General features: G+C 40.5%; 1 protein-coding gene across 1 annotated transcript in view; it reads right to left on the minus strand.

Annotated features, from left to right (window-relative positions):
- lrig3 (leucine-rich repeats and immunoglobulin-like domains 3) overlaps nucleotides 1–15,775 on the minus strand; it is a 28,871-nt gene extending 13,096 nt beyond the window's left edge. The window contains exons 1-3 of the mRNA XM_033615045.2: nucleotides 15,320–15,775; nucleotides 8,883–8,954; nucleotides 8,695–8,769 (exon numbers count right to left, since the gene is read on the minus strand). Of these exons, the coding sequence (XP_033470936.2) occupies nucleotides 8,695–8,769; nucleotides 8,883–8,954; nucleotides 15,320–15,516 (344 nt within the window). The 5' untranslated portion in view covers nucleotides 15,517–15,775. The remainder of the gene's footprint in view (nucleotides 1–8,694; nucleotides 8,770–8,882; nucleotides 8,955–15,319) is intronic.
- Nucleotides 15,776–21,252: the final 5,477 nt, after the last annotated feature.

A 21,252-nucleotide genomic window follows, 5' to 3' on the forward strand; every position in this document is an offset into this window, starting at 1 on the left:
CACCCACTAGTCACTGGATTTGCTCCACTGCAGTGCAACGGTGCACTGCTTAACAAGTATGGACGTGGGCTAGGAAAACCAGAGTGTAATGTGCCTTCCAGCTGCTGCAACCACGCAACTGTCAGCTGACAAAACAAACAATTAAGTCGATCTACAGGGCAAAAGCCATGGTAGATTTTCTAGTTGACAAATAATCGCCTACATGGACAGTAGTGATTTTATTTAGGCCTGAATATCATTCATCAGTTTTCTGTCTTATTAAATCTCCCTTGACTTGTCAGTGTGTGGATGGAAATATCTTGTCATGGTGACTATAGCGCCGCAGACATTTAACCAGACTGTCACTTTTTACACTGCCTTCAAATCAGAGTGGGGTAGGGGCGGGACAAATACCACAAAGACCAACCATCAGATCAGCCAACAACATCAACAAAGGAGGAGATATTAATATTGAACCCACGCAGACCGCTGAGTCCATCTTCTCTCCCTGTGTGTTTCAGCCTTTCCTTCATCCAGAACGAGTAGGTACTCTACCTTTTGCGGACTTTTTTACTTCTGTGGATACTTCCATATCATAGCAACCAAAGCGTCTCAGCTGAGAAAACTCTGCACGCCTTAAAGCACCTCATCATCTTACTGTGTACTACATTTAAGTGTGTCATTGTTGTCATTTAAAAAGCAATGATATTCTTAATAACAACCTAACAATGAAGCTTATTTACAAAGCTCTAAAATCGGAATAACAACCAAATATTGTGGTAATACCGCATATCGCCCTGTTGAGCCGCCTTTAATCAGTGCATGGGAAATTCCCTGACTGTAACAGCCCCGAGCAGAAACATTCAGATGATTAATTATTCTCCAATTGGAAAGCTGATTTTTTCCTTCCATTATCAGAAACACCAAACATCCCCAAGTTCTGGACGATAGAAGCAGTCTATTCACACCCAGTGAGGCCTTTGCTCTCATGACACTGCAGGTTAGTCTGATCCTGATCTCAAGTTTTATACTCATTCATCCACGTCAGGCAGAGAGACAGCACGGCACCGTGCCGCAGTGAAACCGAGATGTCTCACCTATTCAAAACACTGAGTGCTAACAGTGAGAGAACTCTGATGTGTTGACTGCTTTCACAGCACACATCTCCATAGAAACAGGCTCCTCCATCTGGAAAGTGCAACACCTTTTGGAAAATCTCCTGATTCAAACATACAGAAGGGAAGATTCACCAGTCAACAAAGATTCAACATGGACGACAGCCCGGAGAGTTTGGCGGGACTGTGGGGAAACGCTGGAATAAAACCCGCCAGAGCGTGTTCCTAAGCTTAATGCTTGAGTCAACCTTGGTGCTGTGGCAGGGAGAGACAGTAGGCGTGGGGGCTGGCAGGGTGTGGGGGCTGACTTGCCCAAATTATACAAAAATTTTATGATGCACTGAAACTGCTGAAAGACCTTAAACCAAATCAAATCACTGCTGTGTTAAACTGTTATACTGTTACATGGAGTTTGACCAGCTAGCAAGCCTCTGCAGAATGGAAACTCCACAGCCAGTGTGAAACTTTCTTTATATCATCCTTTTTGTTTCACTCAGCTTTGTGCATGAACCTCCTTGCTGCAGTGGCTTCTGTCTGTCCCCAGAGCTACAGAGAGGTCAGCAGGCTGCTCTCTTACCCTGACATCATCTCTCTAACCCTCTCAACTCAAAACTAAAACCTCAAAACTTTAAGGAAATTTTTTGGTGTGCAGTAACTACAAGGCTACAGTAAAGCACAGATCATTGTCTATGACAAAAACGACACAGGCAGCTCTTTTGTTTGGAGATTTGCAGAGGGCTTTCCATGCACCATGGCCCCCATGTCCCAAACAAAAGCGCTGCACACCACCTGTATCTCAATTTTCATGTTCCCTTGACTGGTCGCTGAGAGAGGGGAGGCCGCCCGGTAAGAAAGAACCAGTCTTTCCAGTTTCTCTCAGGGGGGGAAGTAGAGCCACGGAGAGAGGGGCTGGTGCACACTTCCTGTCTGAGGCCACATCCACACTGATATGTTTTTATTTTAAAGCGGCATTTTAAAATGAAATCTACCTCTGTACACTGGAGCATTTAAGCAATGTTTCAGAAGTAATCTCCATCCATACTAACACGCCTGAAAACATAATCTATCACATAACCAATCATGTACACTGGGTGTAAAAAACTCCCTGTTATACTTTAAGAGCTCCGTTTCCCAGCAGCCCTAGCTTGATCACGTGTTGCCAAAGCAGCCAGCCACACGCCTGCTGCTCACGCTAGTTAAGCTCACACCTATCTTCGAGACTCTGAATCGAAACCATAACGGTTTTGGGGGTGGCTGTTTAAATTCTCCCAAAAGAGATCACCTGACCCAGCAAAGGCGAGGAGGATAAATCAAGCGGTGCCACCTCCCTCAGGTGCAACCACTTTCCTGAAATGAAACGATACATATGTTGCCTCCCTTTCTTTGTTCTTTCGCACAGCATGCATGATGCGTGCGTCATTTAAGTTAGTTTCTTTAACACTTTGATTCACCTTGTCGCTGCACAATATTACTTGATGTTTGATTTATTGTCAATATGTTTGTACTTGTCATTGCAGAGCTCAAACCACACACCTATGAGTCATTTAGAGAATTGAAATAAATCTGCCTTTGAAACAAATCTGCTGTGCTCTGACTCAAAACCTGCTAGCTGCATCTCCGTCCTTTGTTCGTGTGCATTAAGTCAACATCCAGTGCTTCTCCAAACAGTTACTATTTCTGTTTCTGTTCTTTGGAGCATTACTGAGTGGTAATTCAAAGCACCATGTTGTCACATGATCAAGCAAGCGCTGCTGGGAAACAGAGTTCTTCAAGCACAACGGGGAGTTTCCTACACTGGGCATGCGCAGCAGATTGTCTATTCTATGGTCGTTGCTTAACTACAGAGAACACTACAGAGGTGGTGAAAAGGAAGACCAGAGATTTCTTTGTTTGGACCAAGGAAGACGTGGTAAAGGTGTCGGAAAGCTGACTGGGGGTATCAGGAAAGCAAATACCTCAACACCAGAGTGGTACTGGGAGCATTATCCATCACCTGAAAAAACCACAGCAATGGGAAAGGAGTAACGTAACCCACACAGGAAGGATTGTTTTCAGAAGTCTCCGTTTCCACCTGTCCAGGCTTAAACGCAACCCCAGGGCTTTCAACATATAACGGGGTCAGAGCCTTTTAAAGTCTTTGTTTTAGGGGTTCCAAAACACCACAGTCGTGTGGAAGCCAGGTTTAACAATAGCAGCAGTTATGCTTTTTAAAACAAAAACCTATTAGTGTGGACATAGCCGAACGCCTGGGCCACAAAGCCTGCACGAGCAGCATGTGTGCGTGACGGAACCTCATGAGCAGCCACACTGCTCATGTGAGCAGTCCTGCTCAGCTGCAGAATATCTATCATCATCCATCATCGTCCATCTTGTTCTTTGTCTCTGTCAAGTAGCCGTCCATTAGTCACTCACTCCACAGCAAGAAACAGTATTCAAAATAAAAAGCCTGCGTCAGAAATGAAATGCACTTGAAAATAAAGTTTGTTTTCCTGAAAACTTGACATTGCAAGTCACTTGTGGTCTATTCAGAATGGATCTGTGACCCACTTTTGGACTGCGACCGACCAGTTGGGAACCACTTATCTTGAGAATAGGAGTCTCGTTTATTTTTTCCACATGACGCGCAAGCTTTTCAGCAAAAACAGACGAGAATAGTCTTACAATGTCTGTCAGTCACAGATATTAAAAATATAAATGTTTATTTTCAAACTCAACATTTCCTGTGTCCGTTTCAAAATAAAATCCCTCTGACAAGGTTTCTGTGGACAGAATCCCTTTGTTAACACAAGGCGTTTTATTGTGAAATATTTGCAGGGCAGCGTTGTGTACAGCGTGTGGCCCGGGCATGATCCTGAAGTTTCGCTGGGTAGGTATCCAGCCAACTAAGTATTCCATTAACCTATGAGACCTCTAAGATTCATTATACGCAGTACTCTTCTTCTGTGGCGCACCTTTAAACACCAAGTTAACCATAAACTCTGTGTGACTGCACGGCCAGACAATTGCAAACACTCGGGCCAACCCTACTGTTTTCCTTTCCCCCCTCTCATCTCAACAACAACTCGACGAGCACTCCTCCGTCTCCTCCACACACAAACAAGCCGAGCATTTTACACTTCAATTACACACACTTCAAATTTGTTCATCCACTTGCTGCTATCAGATAACGTGATTATAGAGCCATTACAGCTGTGGTTGTAGGGCTTTGCCGCTGTTAGTGGAAGTCAATAGAAGGCCAGCCATGTGTCAACAGCCCGAGGCATCTTGAGTATTGATAGAATATGCACTCATTATTAAACTGAGGCAAGTAGAAGATAGACACTAAATCAATGCTGTTGTGCTGCTGTGACTGCAACCACACACAATGTTTCCTATGGGTGTAAAGTCAGTCTAACTTTTTTTTTTTTTTTTTTTTTTTTTTGAGAACTATTACAGGCTTATTGCACCAACATGATGTGGGTTTCACACAAGCACGTACCTGCCAGCACCCTTGATGAAACCAGTATTTTTGGCTGTCAAACTGACCGCTTTTACACACTGTAAAGTTATGTTGTTACGTAAGATTCCAACATCCATTATGAAGTTGTTTTGTTGTTGTGTTTTCGGGAAAGCTTTGTCCACTGAGCAGGGACTAATGCCTTTAATGGGGGAAGCTCTTTAAATGGAAAGTCGCTTTTTCTAAAACTGTCTCTCTCGTAGTGTGTGTGTGTGTGTGTGGTTGTGTGGTGGTGCGTTCATGTGCGAGTGTGTGGTATTTCCTATTGGAAAAAGAACAGAGTTTTGAGAAGCCATCTGATGACTCCCTCTCTCTGCAGTGGCGCCTGTAATGAAAACCAGGGGCTGCGTTCGCTGTTGAGACGCCATATTAAACTCTGCACATATCTCACTCGGATGGCTGATCATCCTAACACGTCGGCTCGCAGTCGGAGCAGAGAGAGACAGGGATCGTATTAACACGTGAACTGAAGGACCTTCACGTAAAATGAGAGGGGAGCTGTAAAATTCCTGAAGTATCGATGTATTTCTGTAGCGCCTGCAGCACTTAAAAACGTCAAATTATGGGTGCTATATAAGTTCATAAAGTTCACTTTACTGTGGTGTTCCTGCCATTCAGTTCTAGGAGATCACCTGTCAATCAAACTGTGAATGAGACGACATTTTCTTAGTTTTTTTGCCTTTTTAATTATGTTTTCGGAGCTAACACAGGTATCAGACATTTTCAAGACAATTTTAAAGTAAATTTACGACTGAATTTTGGACAGATAATTTTTTGGTCCCACTTGTCAGAGTGAGTAAGCTTAATCTACACTTTGGTGACAGGTTAAGTGCAACCAAAGTAAACTATTAGGTTCAGAGGTGGGTTTAAAGATGTCTAACATCAGAAATTTTGAATTTCACACAGAAGAGGTTAACTGATGTTGACAAACAGAAATTAAAAGATGGATACATGAATTTAGATCAACTTGGAATTAGGGAAATAGTGAAAAAGACCTTTTAATAGACTAGACAATAAATTAATTAATCAAAAACAACTAACAGATTATGAAAATGTTCTTTAGTTGAATCCCTATCACACATGTGAAACTGTCACTTTAATCACTACTATTTCGGTTTGTAATCCTCGTCTTCTACAAGGTTACCATTTCCGTAGACATACCAAGAGGCTCACCTCCTAATATACCTAATCAGACGTGGAATCTCCAGGTCATTTGTTTGAACCCCCCTGAACACGGGCAGAGGGATTTAGCGGCGGTGGGGTTTACCCCCTCCATAAATTCCTGGGAAATTGTTCAATTAATTAAGATGATCACGACTCAATTACTACCAGCTGCAGGGTTATTGCCGTTTGTTTTTACTCAGAGCTGCGAGGTCAAAGAAGTCGACGAGAGCTGCCGCTATGTCTGACTGGCTGTTTGAATAAGTGGTATTCGATACCCCGAGGACTTTTTTTTTTTCTTCTCTTTACTACCCTCCCAGCTCGGAGAAACTGAAGACGGGAGAGAAATTCTGGAAAAATCACACAACGCCACCTAATCTGAAGGAGGAGGGCGGAAGCCAACACAGGCAGTGTGAGTGTGAGGGCAAGTGTGAATTTCAGTTTCTTCTGTGTGTGCTCTTCTTCTTCATATTGCTTTGTTTGAACTGAATTATGCCCCTGACTTTACAGTTCTGTATAACTAAATGTGAACCTTTCAGACAAAAAGACAGTGTCAGCTTAGAGAGGACAGACAAGGCTTTACATAAAAATGCAATGTTTTTATCTGTTATTAATTTAAAACTGCTTTTATTTGCGGTGACATTTGCTGCTTTGAAAAATAAACTTTATCTGGAGTGTATTAAGGCACATATAACCCCACTTTGAGTGGTGAGAGTGGAGCCAAAAGACTATCTCAAAACAATCCAAGCAAGATAGCAAAGTAGCAAGTTAGCAACCAACTTGTCTGCTACACTGAAAACTTACTATACAAATATCAATGTTAATCAAGTCTTTTTAAAAATCAAATTACCATGGCATTAGCAATTTTAGGGGTTAGGAAATAGGAAACTGTGGCTTACTGGCTTAAAGCTATTTGCTAGGCTAACTAGTTAAAACTCTGGATGGTTAGGTAAGTAGTTAACATAAATTAGCACTAGCTGTGAAGCAAACCACAAAAACTCTGGATGGTTAGATAAGTAGTTAACATAAATTAGCACTAGCTATGAAGCAAACCATTAAATTCTGAATGGCTAGGTACACAGCTAATATAAATTAGCATTAGCTATGAAGCAAACCACTATAACTCTGGATGGTTAGGTTAGTAGCTAACGTAAATTAGCATTAGCTATGAGGCAAACTGCTAGAATTCCTACCTCTTCTACTTCCTGTCTTTTTCACTGGGCATTACTGTTACATGGTCAAAAACAGACATGTAACTTTGAAGGAAAAAATAACTCAATTTGATTGAAGAGTGAAACTAACTGAACATTTGTCAGCTCACCCCTCCCCGTCTAAGCATTTAGTAGAATCAACCGTGGCTTTCAGGTAACAAAAAAACAAAACAAAACAAACAAAAAAAAAACCTAAAAGGCCCTATCTAGAGCCAGTGTTTGGTTTGTCCATTCTGGGTTACTGTAGAAACATGGCGATGTCATGCCTGTGTAGATGTAAACGGCTCACTCTAAGCTAATGTAAACACAACTTGGTTTTTCCTTAGAGATTACACATTAATAAAAACATATTTATGAATATTATATTCCATTTCTGAAAATGGATCCTGCTAAATCCTGCACACTGGTCCTTTAAAATCAGAGTTAACAGGGATGACACGACTTCGGGTAAACCACACTGAACAACAAATCGAATAAAGAAATTATGGTTTGGCTAAAGTCTGGAATTTTTTAAACTGAATCTGTGCAGGAACTCTGCACTTCAATCCAGAGTTGCTCAAGGGTACTTGGACAGCACACACAGCAGTTATGGCATGATGAACCTGTGACCTCTTTCGAACCATTCAGAGAACAATGCAGCCATTCACACCAGGTGTTATTTGTATGTGGAACAAAAAGTAACACGTTTTTTTCTTGGCTCAGGATAAAAAAAATGTGTAGTAGGGAAACTTAAATAAAATATACACTTATTAGCCCTCAAATAATGCTGTAAAAAAATGACATCTAAGGTGTAGAGGAGCTTGCTTTGACTTACACAAACCATCCCGCCCATCTTCTTTGTGCTGAAATTTATAGCTGGAGGTCATGCTCCTGCGCTAAGCGTGCCAACAAATTGTCTGACGGCCACACACCCTGTGGCTGCTGCTAAGCGCCGTGTTGGGGCTTGATAAGGAATATGCCTCATCAAGCCGGGAGACGGATACATTCTTCTACAATAACTTCATGTCAGTCGGTTTTTGGAGAGACGTGCCAGAGAAAGCAAATAAAATTGTTGAGGTTTCACAAACTAATATCTGGTGTTCTTCTGAAAGCACGTATTGCACAACAATACACCAAAGAATCTTCTGGTTAGAGTCTGAGCAGGATGAAATACGACAAGTCAAACGGTTTTACTCCAGATAATCTCACAAAATCAGCCAATTGTTTTAAGACACTGTTGTTTCTGCTCCATATATACACAAAATCATTTTCCTTACGAAGACAGACAAACACATTTTTGCATTCTCAGGAACTTAAAACCTTGTTTTCAGATGAACCACCATTCACTTCTGAGTCCTATAAATGGCCACACAGATGCATCCACATAAAAATCCCCAAATTTGGATTTTCACATGACAGATTTTCCCTCTCTCCAGCGTCACGTCACTGCCTCCAGGTTAAAAATACACCAACAGCAGCAAAAGCCACCAAACAAAACATTTCCATTTCTGTTGATGGCATTTGTCTTCAACCACGTGACCCGTCTGGGGCTGGCTGCCATGTCTCAGACTGCTGCCCTGTCTGGGAACCAGCTCAGCCAAAAGGGTTTGCTCTCCAGAGGGAAAGAAGGGGGAGGAACCACTTCCCAGCTCACTATTTTAACCAGCAATGACAACTCTGGATTATCTTCGACACTAGTCTGAAGTGAGAGTCTGGATAAGTGCTCACAGAATTTAATAAAAGTCTTACTTACAAGATAAGTGTTGTTATGTTCGAAGAGTAAGGGCCCAGATCAGGTATTGCATCCAGTTCATTGTGGTTCAGCTTTCTGCACACATTGAGAAAAAGAAACAGTTTGTCACATGCAGAACAGTGATGGAGGCTGTTTGTAAAATCCTGCGTTTACTCTAGAAAGCACTGAGAACAACAAGGCATACTTACATTTCACTTAAATGTTGCAGTTTGGAAAACAAAGTGCCGTCAAGCACCTGCAATTTGTTATGGCTCAGGTCCCTGTGAAGGAAAAAAAGTAGGCAAAAATTAAGGGAAAAGTATACACCATGGACTGTATTTCTCAGCTGCTGCAGTCCTCCATTTGGGTCGACACAGCAAACATAATTACATACAAATTCACTGTGTTATTGTGCCTTGACACTGTGAACAGGGGAAACGCATCAAAGGAAAGTCACTGTAATTAAAGTGTGGGTTAGTGCAAACCTGACGGGGATGAAATGAAGCAGAACGGTCACAAAAATAAGCAAAAACAAGAGTTATTGCTGACGTACTGTCACAAACAGACGATGTAAATAAAACTGAATACAGTTTCAGATATCACCTAAAGTCACCATGAAGTCCTCAACAGAGGAATGATCAAAAATGGGAACGGTACAGAACGGTTCCATTGGTGCCATTCACAACTTTTTACGCAGTGGAAACAGAAAAAACGCGTACCGACCTGAACTGTACCATACTGCTTGGTGTAAACTGGGCTTGAAAGAACACTTCCCCTATAAAACGACCATTTGTGTATCAATTACTCAGCACAGGTTACACTGAATTTGTGAAGAAAACTTTACTTTTCTAGTATGCCTCTACTGTGAACGAAGAATCCAAAAAAGGCGAACATTCTTCACATTCAAGAACAGCAAATTTATATCAAAATATCTATTTACAAACTCTTGCACAATTCGTGCAGTATAACCCTCGTCTCATTTACCCAGTCGTATGCTCAGTCCTTCACAAAAACTTCTGAGTACATTTATTCCAATTCATTATCAGTGTTTGCCTTTTTCGGATTCTTCATTCACCCTGGAGTCATGTGAGAAGAACCACACTTTTCTTCATGAGTTTTAGGTAACACATGGTGGGTAATTAATATACAAATGGTCATTTTGCAGGTGAATATAACTTAAGAAACTGATGACTTAAGTTTTTTTCCCCACATCTTCCCAACAAAGTAGTTCAACCAGTTCTAAAATTAGTAGTTCATTATTTATTTTCTAATAGTGGGTGTTCACTTCAAATCAAATCAACTTTATTTATATGGCACGTTTCATACAACAGTAACACAAAATGAACCAAAACAGAAAACAAAAAGAACAGAGAAAACCCAACCCTCCCACCCCACATAGAGATACATAAACACACACACACACACACTAGCTATCACTAAAGAGACACATTTTCACTTCAGGACAAACTATTAGAATAATAGCGCAAAGGATTTTTTTTGCTAATGGAAAAACAAAAACAAACTGCTTCCCATTCAAGCCCAAAAAAGGCCTAAAAGTAAAACTGGCTTTTCATCCCTTCCTTGTAACACAGAGGAGAACGTCCATGCCAGAACAGCTCACTTCATATCCAGGCCTCTGCTGAGGAGCAGAGCCAAAACAGACAAGCTGATAAGTTATTGCGGGGCGAGATTCTCTTTGTGCTGAAAGGAGGCCGAAACCTGGCGAGGGAAGTCAATAAACCGCTGGAGCTGAGGCTTCGGTGCTGGCCGAGGCTTGGACCAGACCTCTTTTCTGGTGTCTGGACTTGTATTAACCGCATGCCAGTTTTGACTTTAAAATTTACGAACTTCCAAACCAGACCCAACAGATTAATAAAATGTATTTCCCTTAATATTCATGCCTAGCATTTCATACATTATGCTTCAAGAACAAAGCAATGTTTGTATTGATTAGTCAGGTTTTACATCAGAGATTTTTGCACATTGTTGGAAGCTTCTTAAGGAATATTTTTACATTAAGAAGGATGTATACATTGGTTGCTTATTGCCTACTGTAGTCTAGAGTAGTAGCTCTGGTCTATGTCTTCATTTTGTCTGAACCCCCCTTGGATCTGAGCCTGACTCAAACTCAACTGAGCCTGAGCTTGGACTGAAGTCTTGGCTGCAGCTCACTGGGGGTGAGACTCTTGTTTTTGCTGCCTGTTTTGAAAAGAATCCTGAAATCCAGCTCAAGGAGTCTGGCAAGCGGAGCCTCGTGCACCATAAAGTGGTGGAGTTATTGACGCTGCTGCGCACGATCAACGCTGCGGTGCCAGACACTTTTTTTTTTACACCCCCTCACCCTATCCCCCTCCCCCTCCGCCTCCTTACCTCCCTCATCTGGAATCCATCAAGGAGCTCTGGGAGGAGGGGAAGAACCTATCAACTGCTAATGTATTCACAATGCCTGGAAAAGCGAGAGGGACGCCTTTCATACGCCTGAAACACCCCTGTCGAATTTTCTGGGGCAGGTTTTAGTTCTCTTGTGGAAAGTTTCATGAACCACTCAACTAGAGTTTTACTCCTAGCCTCACTATTGCTAACTTCCCCCACCATCCTCTTCCTTTTCTTTCCAAGCATATGTGTTGTTGTTTCTGTTGTTGTAGTTCCAGTGCTGGGGGCCATAAGGGAAAGGTGTCCTATCATACTCCCAAGATAAACCCTAAGTAGCTCTGACACGACCACTTCCCTCACAAAGCAGGCTGTGAGCAGAGCAAGATAACACACTGCTGCATACAGGCCTCAGCCTGTATCTGCTGGTCTAGTGAAAATGTACCATGTGACTTTCTTATCAAAGGCTGAAAAGTGAATAAATGAGCTACTCTTTAGGTCACAAGAGCAGCTGTCAGTAACATCTCAGATTATGATAATGGGAAAGAAGTTTTCATCAAGTTTCATAAATGTTTCTCATCAATCTCCAGATATTTTCAGACCACAGGAGCTTTGTCATAGTTCTAAAAACCTAGATCTAAGAACTCCCATGTTGTTGTGTCTGTACGGCAAGAACTAGGAACAATTGTAGTTCTTATTACACTGTTTGGAGGGACTTTTTAGCTCCCATCTCAGAGTAGGTACTCTTCTATGACTAACTTACTGGTGTTGGTTGTTTGGTTGAACACAGCTAATGCAACACCGGCAACCGCCATTTCAACAAGACATGTCAACAACAAAAAATATAAAACAAAAACAACAGCTTATAACAGAAGGTAAAAGGCCGAAAACATAGGACAAATGGACCAGTAGTTGAGTCCAAGCTTTGTTAAGCATATGTGACAGTGGAAATACAAAGCAGTTTTGACTGCGACAATACTGCATACACTAGCCACTTACAGTGATAACCACTGGCCGGCTTGCGTCACTTCAGCGTGCCTACTGGTGGTATGAACGCGCAAACAGAAAAAAAGCTCTTGATGGTATGTAGTTCTTTGGGGACTTTGCCATAAGGCAGTTCCTCTCAAGGAGTCCCCAAAACTCTGATAGTCTGAAAATGCCTTTTAATGATCAGGGCCAAAGACAAAAACTTTTAACATAGCCAAAAAATAGAATGCTAAAGAGAAAACAAGGGGAAAAATACAGATGTATGCGGTACTTTTCATTAATGACCACAATATTTGTGATTTTCGAGGGTTAGTATGATAAACTTTTGCTTGCTAGCTTGTAAGCTATCAGCTAGAACAGGTCACTTGTACAGTCAGGTAAGTAGCTAACAAAAATTAGTGCTAGCTTTGATGTCAACTGCTGAGATTGGTAATGTGATCTACTTCCTTTTTGTACTTTCTATCATTTTCTGTGTTACCTTGCCAGACTTGAACGTGCTGAAATTGACTTCAAAGCCAAATGTTTATAAATTCTTGAAGGACTTTGTACACTCCTCCGAAGGTGTATGTTTCTATTCTAGAATAAGTGTTTCATGTCATTCTGTAACCCACAAAGTTCTCTATTTATTAAAATTAAATGGTGTAGTATTTTGCCCTTAATTCACATATTGTTTAACAGCACAGAGTACTAATATTGATAGGTAGCTTCAACCCCAGAATGTTAGCTAACGTACCTGTAAGTTATTATTAGCTATAACACATACCCCAAGGATTCCTATTTTTGTCTACCTCTTGGCTTACTTCCTGTCTTTTTCATTGAGCGTAGGTGATGCTTGGCCAAATAAGTTCAGTTCTTTAGCTCTGAAAAATGAATTTCCTCTGATAAATGTTTGTAAATTCTCTAAGGAATTCGTACTTCTCCAAAGGTGTATGTTTCTATTCTAAAATAAGCTTGGTGACTCACAGAGTTTGCTGTTTATTAACATAAAATGATGTAGTATTTTGCCAGTAAGTTGCTAGATGATACAAAGCACTTAGGACTGCTAGGTAACTTCGACCTGAGAATGTTAGGCAGGTAGTTAGCACACCATGAATTATCATTAGCTTTAACACAAACCCCAAGGATTCCTATTATTGTCTTACTTCCTGTCTTTTTTACTAAGCATTTAAGGCACCTGGCCAAATATACATCCTTCTTTAGCGCCAAAAAACATTAAATTTCTCTGATAAAAGTTTGTAAATTCTTGAAGGAATTCATACTTCTCCAAAGGTGTATGTTTCTATTCTAAAATAAGCTTGGTGACTCGCTGAATTTCATAAAAACAAAGCACGTAGGATTGCTGCGTAGCTCCAACCTGAGAATGTTGGCTAAGTAGCTGACACGCTTTAACATAAATTAGCATTAGCTATAACACAAACCCCAAGGATTTCTTTTATTGTCTTACTTCCTGTCTTTTTTTAATGAGCATTAAAGGTACCTGGCCAAATAAATGTCTTTCTTTAGCACCAAAAAACAATAAATCTCTCTGATAAATGTTTGTTAAAGTCTCAAAGGAGTCTGTACTCGTCTAGAAATGAGTGCTTCTTGCGGTATTTGACTCAAAGTTCTCCACGTATTAAAATTAAAATTGTCAAATTAAAACTACAGTTGTGCCTCACTCTTAACCCTTTAAAAGTACAGAGGCATTAAATCTGGGCATAAATCTGTATCTTATTTCTCCCAACAACCTCCCAGATATTCATGGCTTAATCCCACTTCTTCATGCTCCTCTCCTCTTCTCCCTCCTACTTTCTCCTTCCCCCTTTTCTTTCTGAGTTTGAATCAAACTAATCCTACACGCTCCTCCTTAATCAGTACCATCGCTGGCTCTGGAGTTGCTAATTCAGCAGAAATAATGGGGTGCTGGAAAACAAAGGGTCGGGCGGTTTAAGGGGTTTAAGATGTGCTGGAGAGCCACTCGTAAATTAGCATGCCAGAGTGAAAAGAATTTTTCCCCCCATGTGGAACTTTTTTTTTTTTTTTTTTTTTCATTTTCTTTGGAAGGCTGTCCTCGGTTATGAGGCTCAGGCTGGGTCTGTTTTCTCTGGCAACGTCAAGTTTCCAGAGTAGCACATTTTAGAAAGAGAAAAACTAAATCCAACAGCAGGGCAACGGCTCGACCAGGCAGTGAATCAAGCGCTACAGCCCCTAACACTGTACAATAAAAATCAAGTACTGCAGCTTAACGCTGGGCAATAAAAAAATCCAGTAAGAATAATTATCTGTAAAGTAGAACGCACCAAGGAACATGCCATTAAAAGTTGCGTTTGGTGTTTCTGCTTCAACAGACTGAGCTCAGCCTCGTCTCATCTTATAGAGCCAGAAGGCAAACAGGAGAGTAATGGAGATATTACTTTAGGAAGCTGTCCAAGGCTGCACACGGACTGCATCTGATTTATGCCTTTATGGCTTTGAAGGCCTCGAGGTCTGTGAAGCTGAAACCTGAAGACTGACTCCAATCACTGCAAATAAAAATGTGGATGTAACCACTCTGTCAAACCATATACTGTATAAATGCCTTTACTATGTGAGATACCTGTTATTATAGTGCTGTTATTAATACTAAAACTGCAAGTATTAGCACCATTAATACTGCTACTACTACCTATATACCCAAAAGAGATGCATGAGAGAGACTCATTTTCAAAGTATTACCTGCAGGCACTGTGAGGATTTATTCACAAGTATTTACACTTTAATAAAGAGGTCTGGAGGGACTGACAATGGCACATTGATGTGTAAAAACACACACTGTAAGGCTGTTTGTGCTTCCCTGGTGGCCTCAAGGAGCCTGATGTGCTGCTGCTAGGACCAATAAAACAAATAAAACCTAATAAGGCACATAAATAGATTCATGACAAGGTGTTGAATCGGATTACAGGCAAGATTTGTAGTCACAGGTGGACCTTGATGCCTGTTTGTGACTTTAAATGAGGCAGAAAAGTTCTGCAGTGAGTTTACAGCCTGGATTTGAACTTAAATAAAATAAGGACAATTTTAAATGAGAGAAAAGCAAAGCCACTCAAGTTGTTTTCTCCTGCAGCACCAGATTTTAAAGTGGTTTACAACCTATTCCGTTTTCACTACGACAGGAATGTGGTCCCGTCGGTGCTGAAGGAAAACAGAAAATTTATTCCCCAAAGTGCAGAGATGTGAAAAGATGTTTCAACAAATTAACCATTAAGTTACAAATAAAACAACTATGCAACACAATGATAAAGGTGCACAGAGGCTCTTTAACTGGACTCACAGTTGAACTGTCCATTCCGGGATCGCGTCTGGAATTTGGCCCCTTTTCACCCGACTGCAGTCCAAAAGCTCCCCAATACACACGCAGGGAGGGGGACACGTCCTTGTGTTAGCACCACATCCACGTTGTAGCCTCAAAAACAGAATAAAAACCACGGCAAACCTCGCTAAACTGCGAGCCTGCGTAGAGGAACACATTTTTCTGGCCACACAAGAGAACACCCCTCTTCAGTTTTATCTTCAGATGAAGCGCAACCAATCCAAAGATTGAGAAATCACCAACACAAATCCCAAAATCTGGTGCTGGTTGATCAGCACAGTCGATCCTTATATCCAATCCCTTGTTGTTCCGAGGATCGAGGATGTGAAATGTAAACGAAAAGCGCTCTTCTGAAAGTTGCCCATTCCTGTGGAGAAACTTTAGTGCCGTGCGCCTCGCTGCTGCTGTTGGGGCAACTTGTGCTGTGCAGGATCCCCACAGCGCAGCGTGAGCACACAGCAGAGGTATGCGGGGGGAGGGACCACAGGGGAGCCTGGGACATGTAGTTCAGGCTGCTCCCTCTGGATCCTGCAGGTTTATACCAGTCAGGACAATTTCAGTCAAAAAAAAAATCAATTGTATTCCATAGTTCCATAGTTAACATTTATTCAGGATCAGTTTGCGTTATCTTTTTAAGTCTGTAAAGTGAAGTGTGAATTTACAGGATGTGTACATGATGGAATCCAGAACAGCAGCTCTGCAAAACCTGCAGAATATTTCAACATTTCAAAAACCACATAGATTCAGTTTGATTAACAAGTGCAATTTAATTTTTTTGTTTTTTATTTTTTTATATATATACTTTATAAATCCCCGAGGGGAAATTCAATTTTTTCACTCTGTTGTCAATTACACACAGGTCCGAACACACACATGCTGAAACAGAACCTGTCAGAGTGGAGCTACTGGAATTGAAACTGGAACTTCGATTAACATTTTTTGGATAGTTAAAGGTTCATTGTGAAGGATTTACAGGGATATATTGGCAGAAATGGAATATAAGGTATAATAACCTGAAAACAAGAACTGCGCCAATCGTTACCTTTGAATGAGTAGCTTATATCTACTTAAAGACCGGATCCTTGTCTATGAAGTCCACCATCTTGCATTGTCACAGTTCTAGTAGCCCAGACCAGACAAAATAAACACTGGCTCAAGATCAGTGGTTTTCAAACTTAATGTGCCCAAGGCACACCAAAGAGCCAGCCAAAATCTCAAGGCTCACCTGTATTTATATCTGTGCATAATAGCCTCTACAACGTGTTATCACTCTTTTCACGACATAAATGTTTGTTTTTATTTGCTAATATCAAATAACCATTGACAACCAATCATTACTCATGAAATATCTATTAACAAAATGATTCAAGAATTCATTTTAAGCCCTTTAAAATTACACCAAAGATAATAAAACATCCATTGAAACAAGAAATAATGTAGGATACTGGGTTCCAGGTGAAGGCTTTTTAAATTACATTAAATTACATTTTTAAGCTAGAGTTTGCCTCTTTATTAGGAAATGGGTACACACAACATACTGATACAGTCAATTAAAAATTCATAACTTTTTGTATAAATCCAGTTGAATATTACAATTTAGCAGCCCCTCCAGGACAAGCATGATCTTTTAACGTGAAACTGCTTTATTTAGTGTTTTTGCCTGTTTAAATCACCTGGTCTGAGAGAAAGAGCACCTGTGGATAATTTGTCTCCTGATAAAAACCTCATGAACAACAAACAATGAACAGGAATTCTAACCAGGAGAAGTTTCAGCTGGTTGTAATCTGAAATCCTCACTGCTAGATGAGCTAAATCCTCTTTAAACTCACACACTGGACATTTAAAGGGGCTCTATAGAAAATTCAGAGCGTATGAGTTGTCTGAGTTGCATTAATTAATTGATTATTTCAATACAACTTGAAATAAGGTATTCTGCATTATGGTTTTGTTAGTTTTACAAAAGTGAAGGGTCTTCCATCTCTCTTGTTTGTCCGTATTGGTTGTTGTTACAGATAAAAATCAAATTTACTGCCTGGTGCACCAGTTATTTAAACGCCACAATAACATTTCTATGTACATTTGCTGAAAATAAATGTTTTATAAAACACATATTTTAATTAACATCTTATGATAGAATAATAGGATACTTTTTTGTTTAAGTGATCTTTTCCTCACACCAGGAATCAGTGTGCATATAACTTATGAATAGCTATAACCAGGGATGGGCAGTATTTCTATTACTTGTATTTAAAATGCGTATTTCAATTACATTTGAGTATTTTGTAATTTGTATTTGATAAGGCCAATAAAAAGCAAATGTAATTTGTAACTAAATACTTTTGAGTGGAGTCATTTTGTATTTAAAATACCCAAAATACTTTCTCCACGAATCAAAAAACAAAAATAATAGGCTACACATTCTTATAATATGTCAAGGACTTTTTGAGTTATTCATGAAAAGCTTTGTGGACTGACCGACCAACCAACCGACCGACAGAGTGACCTATAGAGCTGCGGGTCGCTGCTAAAAAGAAAAGAAAAAAAGTATTTTCTGTATTTGAAAATACAAAATACATGTATTTTATTTTGATACATTTATTTGAGGGGTAATTTGTATTTTGTATCAAAATACATTTTGATATATTTTTGCCCATCTCTGGCTATAACTGGCTGGAAGGCCAAATTCCACCTTGTTGTAGGGCCATGTGAGACCTGCTGGAGGGCCAGATCTGACCCTTGGGCCGTGACATCTCTGCCCTCAGCAATTAACTAACAAATTAACACATAAATATTTGCTTTAAGTCTGACTAGCTTGTTGTGTCCTCTACAACTGAGGCTAAAACTTTGATTAAAACATTACAAAAGTGCACTTAAGTGTAAGTAGAGCATAATATCTGGGAGACTTCATGTACAAACGACCCAAATGAAGAATCAGCACTGACAGGAAAACCAGCTCAAACTGCTACAGGAACTTTTAGATTAAGCGCTTTCATGGAGTTGAGTGAACTTACTACAGATTTTTATGAAAGACAATAAGATCTCAAGAAATAATGGCTTGTTGAGATCTTGATACTTTTTAATTAGGTGTGACTTATAGTGAATAAACACGCATGAAAGGATAATTAATTTACATTTTGAAGAGCTTTTTACAGTGCATGCCTCCCTGAACCTTCTGGTATGAGGCTGCTTTTGATCCTACAATGTTGTTTATTGGTGATGAGCAATTCTATTGTTTTTTTAAGTTGTCTTGTGAATGGTTTATTGTGTCTGTGACAGCTGCTCAAAGGTGTGAGACTCATCCTTTGCTCAGGTCGCTGACCCCATGTATGAAATAAGGACAAATGGGGCAGCTACAAAAGCAGAAGAAGAACCCCCACACACTGCTGAGAACCCGAGGGTCATTTGTTCAAAGATAAGATGCTGCTCACGCAAATTTTTCTTTGTAAAATATGTTCTAATATTTAATATAATAGTCACTTGGATGTTTACCTCTATTGTTTTATTTAACATTGTTTATACCAGCTTTTAAACTAATGGCAAAACACAGCACGCAGCATTTTCCTGCTGCTCCATTTGCTCCTATCTTCAGTCATTTTTAATTAAAAGTTGTCAATAAATTGGATTGTGCCAGAAAGAAACTGGGCTGCTGAACAATGCATTGATTCTATACTTATGGGATAGAACGAACGTCGAGATGATTTAACGTTGTTCTCCTGAGAAATAATGAAAACCTTATTTCCACTTACTGCTGTTGTAGTTTTTCTTACATCATTAATATAGACTTATTTGTGTGAGGAGCAGTTTAATTTAATTTGAACAAATGATTCAATTTAACGTAAGAGCCATGTGGCGTGATTCCAATCGACTTTAAAGTGCTTTAAAGTGGCTGAAACGTAATGAAATCAAATTCTCATCTGTGGCTTAATAACTAACTATAGAGAAAACGTCCCGCTAGACTCAGCTGATCAACACTACCAATAATAACCGACTTTCCTTAAGTGCCACAGTGTGCTGATTTCTCAGTGGGGAAAAAACAAACAAAAACACAAACTTAGCAGGAATCTGGGGCAGGGATGGAATGTCTGAGTATTTTCGCCGGCCCGTAGTGATTGATTAGGTCTCGGCAGACTCCTGCAGGATTTTGGGAAAGCAGAGGGGGGATCACACCGTCCCAACAGGCCCACTCATCGATGGGCTGATTGCTTCCTCATGGTCTGCTCTGCTGAGGCCTCACGCTGCAAACCAACACCAGACAACAGCAACACCTCCCTCTAGCTTTACAATCTGTTTCAGAACAAAATCGTACTTCTTCTCAAAGTAAGAAGCAAGAAATGTGACAGTAGTTTGAGATAATTTTGCTGTGTGAATCAACTCATAGGCTACTTTTCTTCTCCCAAGCACCAACAGGGCCTTTAACATCAGCTCTGGCCAGCTGTAGGCTCCTAGAATCATCCCCACAGCAGACGACACTGCTCCCATCATGCCCTCCTTCTGCACAGCGTACTCAGTGTGCTGCAGCCTTGCAGCGAGCCTCAGCTCTCACATTCCTCTCTTGGTGAAATCATATTTTCTAGCCGCCGCTGATTTGTTTGGTCACAGCGGCGCCTGAATGATAGATGTTTTTCTGGCTGTGAAACACCTCTCGTACCCCTTACTGCACCCCCCGCCCCCACCCTCAGACAGTTTGGAGGATAGTTTAGAGGTATGCGGAGCTGCGAGTTAGTCCGTCAGTAGAGTAACGGTGCCAGAACCTCTGCAGTCTGTGTGAAGCACGTACAGATGTTGGCAGCGAGCTTGCTGGGCTGCTAATGCTGCACGTGGCCGGCGGCCAGACATTATACTCAGAATAGTAACGGTGCTGAAAAAATGCCTACCCATCATGCCTAGCTCCAGATATCGCTCTCTGCCAGTAACAACATACAGTAAAGGGGTAGAGTGGCAGGGAAGGTATGCCTGTGCGTGCATATGTGTTTTCAATGAATATTGCTTTTATAAATGGACAAAACTGCACAGAAAAGAAAACATTTTGTTCATTAGATTAAAACTACCATTGTTTTCCCATTTTGCGGCAATTATTTGTCCATTAATGTTCAAATTGCTCAAAAACTGAGTGGGTTTTTGTTGCTGGACATAATTTAGTTCATCTGAATGTCAGTACATTTTAGCACAAATTAGTTGTACATATTTTTCAATATAATGTTAAGATGATCAATTTCAGAATATATCAGCAATCAGGTAAGAATCTTCTGAAAGCCTGCAGAAAAGGCTAGTCACAGTTGAACATACCGCAAAGACTTCAACCGATGGCCAACCAGCATGTACATTTTGCGCTTGAGAGACAGGACATAACTCTCCACACCAGCAGACGGTGGTCATCTGTAGTTGTCATACAAAAAGGGAAACCGGAAGATCGTCTTGACGCTAGTTATCCATTTGCATGTTAACAACACAATCCAATCTTAAAAGAACAAAGCATATATACTGTGCGGCAGTGAACAATAACACAAACAGGAAACGTTTATGCTAAGGAGCTCTATAGCTAAAGAAAAATAATCTTACCTTATGTAACACGATTGTTTTGGTCTCACTCACTCTCAACTTTAGCTCTTTGTTTACTTTCCTCACTTCTGTTTCTCTCTGTGCACTGAGCTGAACTGCTAATCAGGGTGACTTTATCAACTGATGGACTTTACAGTTGCCAATTCAACATGCTGAATCGGAAGAAAAAAGAAAACTACCACCAACGAGGACCAACGGTGTGGGACACACTGCAGCAATGAGGGTCACAGATGCTCACCAAAAGCCCAACATTAATCAACAGCCAACAGAGCCTTATAGAGTTAGATGTTCATTTTCCAAGTAAATACATTTTGTCTTAATAGTTTTAAGCAAAA

The sequence above is a fragment of the Epinephelus lanceolatus genome, chromosome 23 (assembly GCF_041903045.1).
Source record: "Epinephelus lanceolatus isolate andai-2023 chromosome 23, ASM4190304v1, whole genome shotgun sequence".
Taxonomy (NCBI): Eukaryota; Metazoa; Chordata; class Actinopteri; order Perciformes; family Serranidae; genus Epinephelus; species Epinephelus lanceolatus.